This window comes from Salvelinus fontinalis, chromosome 1 (genome assembly GCF_029448725.1).
Source record: "Salvelinus fontinalis isolate EN_2023a chromosome 1, ASM2944872v1, whole genome shotgun sequence".
Lineage (NCBI taxonomy): Eukaryota > Metazoa > Chordata > Actinopteri > Salmoniformes > Salmonidae > Salvelinus > Salvelinus fontinalis.
Genome location: NC_074665.1, coordinates 73971322 through 73978051, shown reverse-complemented (window position 1 = coordinate 73978051; position 6730 = coordinate 73971322). Strand labels below are relative to the sequence as shown.

The 6730-nt window shown below is 41.2% G+C and overlaps 1 protein-coding gene across 1 annotated transcript; it reads right to left on the bottom strand.

The window, feature by feature from the left end:
• Window positions 1-1164: 1164 nt before the first annotated feature.
• Window positions 1165-6523, bottom strand: LOC129861519 (thyrotroph embryonic factor-like). Its single transcript, XM_055932894.1, has 5 exons — window positions 6142-6523; window positions 5018-5392; window positions 4206-4426; window positions 3611-3822; window positions 1165-3408 (listed from the first exon to the last, which is right to left on the bottom strand). The coding sequence occupies exons 1-5, from the start codon at window positions 6260-6262 to the stop codon at window positions 3387-3389; spliced, it is 951 nt and encodes a 316-aa protein (XP_055788869.1). The 5' UTR covers window positions 6263-6523; the 3' UTR covers window positions 1165-3386.
• Between the last annotated feature and the right edge of the window lie 207 nt (window positions 6524-6730).

The following is a 6730-nucleotide window of genomic DNA, read 5'->3' as shown; positions in this document are numbered from 1 at the left end:
TTTGCAAATGTATATGCTACCTGCAGGTTAGAGTACCCAGTGGTAGCCGGCTGGTGATTGAGGGGCAGAGTACCCAGTGGAGGCCGTCTAGCAGTGGCTGTTCAACAGTTTGATGGCCTATGGATAGAAGCTGTTTATCAGTCTCTCGTCCCCAGCTTTGATGCACCTGTACTGTCTCCGCCTTCTAGATGGTAGTGGGGTGAACAGGCCATGGCTCAGGTGGCAGAGGTTCTTGATGATCTTCTTGGCCTTCTTTTGACACCGGGTGCTGTAGATGTCCTGGAGGGCAGGCAGTGTGACCCCGATGGTGTGTTGGGCTGACCACACCACCCTCTGGAGAGCCCTGTGTTTGCGGACGGTGCAATACAGCCCGACAGGATGCTCTCAATGGTGCATCTGTAGAAGTTTGTGAGGGACTTTGGGGCTGCTTGCTGTTTCCTTGTAGCATTTTAATAATCCTAACCAGTTTTGCTAACATGGGAGGTTAGGAGAAGAGTTAGGCTTAGCTAAAATGCTATGAGGAAGTAACAAAACAGACTTGACTATCAACCAACCTGTCCAATTAGCTATTATGTTTCCACACACCCACATATGTTGTTCCTCCCAATTATTTTGCAACACCACTTTCAGAAACACTTCACATATGCAGTTATTTATGACTCCTCTACAGTGCTGCCTATGCTGTCACAGACACCATAATGAGACAAATATAAAGTCCTCTAACTCTATGGTTGGTCCCATCGCATAACCTCATGGACTACCCACTGGGCACAGATGTCAGTTCAATGTCTAGTTTAGATTTACACCTTTGGTTGAGTTTAACTAAATCTAAACTAGACATTGAACTGACATCTGGTTTCATGGTTTCTCCCAGTCTCAGAGGCTTATACAACAGTGACTGAATGTGTTACACAACACCTGGCATGGACAGAAGTTTCTTTTAAGACCAAGTAAAATGCCAAAAAAGAGTCAATGAATAAATTCTGTCCTGAAAGGTTATTCATGGTGTGTTCCTTTGTCTGGCTGGTTTCTTCTAAAGACTGTCATGTCTGTCAGCTTTTACCCAGTGCCTCATGAAAGTAGATAGTACTGCAGAGACAGGGTGTCATATTACACTTAAAACACAGACATGTAATTTATCCACCAAACACCTTCACTGTGTGCTCAGTTTTCAACAATGCTTTATTCATATACAGGGCATATGTTATCCACACATAAAATGGCACAAAATTTGTATACAACATTAAAAAAAAAGATTAGATAATTCTCCAACAGTTCTAAGAATTTTCCCTGCACCAGTTGTATAACATATGTGCACATTTTCTTAAAATGTTGTAGCAGGTTGTAGCATAATACTTTTCCCCAAAAAATATTAAAATATTGAACATGTCAGGAAGTGTGCTAATGTTTAGCGGTAACCCAATCAAGTCAGTGTTTTACTGACATTGTTTACTGGTTTATGGAAATCAATATATTATTTTATATTCCATAAACTTACATCGTCTACCAGCTTTTCCAAATCAAAATCTTGGAACGCTTTCCTACATTATTAATGAAAGCCCTAATGATGTTACACATAATTTTGTGCAGATATCAGCTTTGAGCACTGACCTACAGTTATAGTGTATTATAACGGAATTCATATATAAGAGCAGAAAATACTGGTTATTTAAGCCAGGGTAACAATGACTTTAGTTGGAAACTGACCCTAGAGAGAAGTCTAAAGACTGGAAGACCTCTAACACACACAGGGTTGTCTTATCTTGTCCAGATTTAGCAAACAACCAATAAATGAATCTTTCAATTTGAATGAGGTTCTCATTTGTTAACACAAAACCAACTATCAAATATCTTTACAAAAATAAAATCCAGACTACTTTCCAAAGGTAAATCTTCAAAGAATTTCCCAAACATGAGCTGGAAGCACTGCAATCACCTATTTTCCTCTTATTACATCAGCAGGTATTAGGAACGTGACAAGCGAGCTTGGTAACAAGGAAACACACAGGCCAAAGGGCAAAACCCAGGAGACAGAAACCCTGAAAAGAGACTTGAGTTTTGGGGTCTGATATGGTAATGTAAACAGACACTGGGCACTGGGCATCGCAATGACTCGGCTGAAGACACTGTGAGGTCCTTGTTGAAACTGTGAGGCCCAGTTCAAACCACATGGATGAGTTGAGAAACCTCCTGGCTTTACCAAAAGGAATTTCAAAAACAGCAACATTTATCAAAAGATATTTTAAAAAACTTCAACATACACAAACTTAACCAAATTTCAGGTGTAGCCTGTTTTCCGGTTTCATATGAGGTAACTCAAATATAATCTACTCATTGCAGACGGAGCACAAGCACAATAACATTTCACCGTTTTACATTGAGTGTGGTAACTGTCCATATCTGCATGTCTGTAGAAGATCAAGGTCCCAGAGAAGTTGGATAAATTGCTTTCCAAGCATTCCAAAGTAGTAAACAGGAGTAAGGTTGGAGTTTTACTTTTGGTTGAACACATTCTCTAACTGCATAAAACTCATAAATTGCACAGTTATGTCATAGATACGGTCAACTGGTTTATAATATAAGTCAACTGGTTTATAATATTTTTGTATCGAGTTATATTTCAAACTAAGGAAAAGGTCTGGAAAATATAGCTCTGCTACTATTTACATTTTTTGTGGGTTCTATACTGTACACCACTTTTTGAAGCATTTCTTAATAAAAACCACAAAACACTGAGAACCTGAAGAGTGAATCAATTTCCTTGAAATGACAAGGATCCAAGAGCAGTGGACAATAGACTGAAGATAGAGACTTTAAAATATTACAAATCATTGTGTACAGTTTGGAGCAAGTTTTAACATGTACTTGTACAGGAAGAGATTTGTATTGAAGGTCTTCCTAACATGGTTTTAAAACTTCTACCAAGCAGTAATAGTCCCCTGATTAACTTTAGTTATTGGATTTGACGGTTATTTATGCATATTATTTACCCTGCTATTTTTTGCAGGGGAAGTCCCATTGAGACCAAAGTTTAGAGTAAAAGTATAAGCCATGCTAGTTTAGACTAAAACCCTAAAAGATAAAAATCCTTTTCAGTTTACTTAGTAAAATGTCACCCACCCTTACACCACCAATTTCAATCCCTCAAAATATGAACACAATTATCTTTTTACTGGCCAATGGTGTACAAAACATGACCAAAAATACACTCATTGCAGTGCATTGAAATAAGCACTTAAATATGAAAATGTACTCACACAAGTTTTAAAAACAATAAGCAGGGGTCTTCCACATTCCTCCTCCTCCTGTTCTTCTTCATCATCTCATCCATCAATCCATTCGACTCATTTATTCACTGTTTCGCCACAAATAAAATCATTAGTAGCCTACTTGTCTTCCAGCGGTGCACTTGAAAGAAAAGAGAAAAAGGTGAAGAGGGGAGGGGAGGGTTAACATTTCATTTTCACATGAAGCGCAACAGTGGGTATTCACAACTGATTCCTGACCACAAACTAAGGATGTTACTACATAGTGACCTGACCAAAATGAAGTGACTGGCTGATGCAATCTGTGTGCACCGGCCAGCGGTTGTCTGTGTTTGGTCCCTTACAGCTCTCCGAATTTGGCCGCGTAGCGGGCCACGACATTCTTGCTGCGGGCAAAGTCCTTCCGTAGCTCGCCCACTTCCTGTCGCAGCGCCGTGTTCTCGCGCTCCAGGAACGCCGCCCGCACTGTGATCTGGTTCTCCTTGAGTCGCCGCGCGTCCCGGGAACGCTTCGCTGCCACATTGTTCTTCTTCCTCCTATGCCAGTACTTTTCATCCTGGGGAGGAGAGACAGGTGTAGAGGGGGAAAGAGAAAGAGCAGAGAGTACCGGGAGAAAGAGAGAGAGAACAAGGTTATTATTGAAAGCGATCTTGATGCTGAGGGCATGCTTTCAATTCAATGTCGCTGCTAAGTTATTGAAAGCATCCTTGAAAAGCAAACTTGTTTTTCCTCACTGGTGATAAGTTATTTAAAGCAACCTTCAAAATGGCTGAATGCTCTATGAACTAAGTGATGGTACTGGAATACAAAATTAAATATTACAACAACAAAAAATTATAAACAAAATCCAATTCCTCTTCTTGGAATTAGAAAAAGCTGTGTACACCTACCTACATACCAAACCCACATTTCCATTCTCCATGTCTCTGATTTACTTACCTTAGAATCCTCAGGTACATACACCTTCTTGGCCTTCTTGATCATTGGTTGAGGTTTGAGTTCCTCCTCTGAGAACTTGTGTTTGCGTGGGTTGAACAGCTCTCCTCCAGGAACACTGGACAGGACCAGGTCGGTAGGATCTGGGTCAAAGTTCACGTCCACCTCAATCTCCTCTGGGTCGGTGGGTTCAGGGGTCAGCCTGTCCTTGTCTGTCACTACCTCTGTGGGGGAGACACAGGTGACCAAGCATTAGGGTTCAAGTATACCGTTTGGGTTAATGTGCAAATGCTACTATTAGTTTTACGGGTTGATAAATAAATGCTCCTGGTGTAAATGAGGCATTCTATTATGCGAGACTGCAAGTCCTGTTCCAGAACCATATATTTGGCTATATCCTGAACTGGAGTAGATTAGAATAAATCCAGTGACTCAAATTGGCAGACATCAAATGTAGAAGTCTTTAACTTGATAAGGATGGCCTCCACGGAGCCCAGCCCACGTCTGTTGGTCAGCATAGCTACGATCTATTTTCACCACCATCTACGCCAGCGACAGTGCATACTGCCTTGAATGACATTCAAAACACACCAGCATGTGTTTCCCTGTACATGTGTGTCCTTGGTGCTCAGACTATCTGACTGTCTATGGCAGAAGCGAGAACAACTTACTTGGTTTACTTTGATCTTTAATGCATTTTTTTCTCACTTTTTGTATTACTTACACATTATACCATGTAACTACCAGTGTAACAACACTAACAGACTAATATGTATATGCATAAGGCTCTAAAGGTCTCACAGAAGTTGGCCTACCTGTGTCATCTGCGATGTCAATACTGTTGAGGGTGATAGTGACCCCTTCTTCCTCACACTGATCCAGCTCCAGGATGGGCAGCAGGGAAATGGGGGCGGCTGGGGTTCTCTTGGGCTTGGCTGCCATGGTGGTGGGCATCTCTGTCTTCCCTGCATTCTCCATGTTGAGCGCATCGTCCAGGGACGAGGGCGAGGTGGAGATGCCGTTCTCCATGAGGAACTCCTCCAGGTCCATGTATTCCAGGTGGAAGGTCTCCCCATTGTACGGGATAGTCTTATCCCAGATGGCAGGGGTCAGGGCGGCCGACGGACCCATCCCACTCCCTCCTTCAAGGTCCACATTGTCCCCCATAAGCAGCTTCTCCTTGTCATTGTCTGTGGCAGCAAAACAGAAAAGCATTGGTTATTTTATGAGTTATGGCAGGGTGGATAAAACAAATGGAGGAGAAGAGTCATTGGAAAAGGGATTATTTGACATGGTAATTCAGTAGATTGTAAATGGCTGTGGATAAAACACTCAGAACACACACATACATATATAAAGAAAGTGGTCCATGTGACAATCTAGCCCACAAGTATGATCATGCAGGCTTCCTGTTTCAAACAATGGACGAGATATGATGAAATACTACATCAGAATTTGGTATTAAAGTGAACCTTGACACTACTAGACAGAAAAATGTGACCTACTAATAGTGGTTCCAGTAAAGTTACGGAGTTGTGATGAGGTTTAGAGAGGAATTTACTGTCAACTAACCTTGTTATTTTTAGTGCTACATTGATATTGATTACTCCATTGTTGTTGGCGCTTGCAAGAAAGGCATTTCACTGCACTTGTGCACTTGACATTAAAAATGGTGTGCTGTCTGCGAACCCCATAATTAAAGTGTAGCTACCCAATTTTAATTTCAATTCAGATGAAGGGATAGTTGAATTTTTGTAGATAATAACACTATAAAAACAACAGATAGAAAGGGTGTGATTCTGTGTACCAATTTCCTACATTGCATACGTTGTATTCGCATTCGGCTTTCTCCGGCACAATTCGGCCTCTTCTCAATTATTTTCCTAGAACAAACGATGCGTACAAACCCCACACAGAGAAGCATCTAGAGTAGACTTACCATCGTCGCCCTCGAGTAAATTCGGTGGGGGCATTTCCATTATTTTCTTCAATACCACGGGAAAAGCACCCGGTGACCCCATGAAGGTTTCCAGTGGGGTGGTGATCGGCTCTCCTGACATTTTTTACGGCAATTACGCAAAAACAAATTTTAAGATATGCTCCTTCAACAATGAAGCATAGGCTAATGCAACAGAATATCCTCTCCGTGAAACAAAAGTATCCGTTAGAGAAACTGCAATTTGGCTAAATGTTACAATGTAACAGCGAACGACACGACATTAGACTACCTCTTCAGAGTATGACTTGACTCCACAAATAACGTAACAAAAAACGTTTTGTTGGTCAACAGAAACCGCACCTCTTGAGTAGAAAATATACAATAGCCCTGTTCTGATTGGTGCTTTTCATCTATCCCATTATGAATATTAACATTCTCTGAGCAACGTAGGCAAGGTATGATATACCATTGGTTGACCGAATTATATATCTGTTGTAACCCTGCATAAATTAGAGGAAAACGTGTTGGGAGGGTGGAACAACCTCAATGATATATATATATCCATACGTTAGACTTAGACAGTCACTTA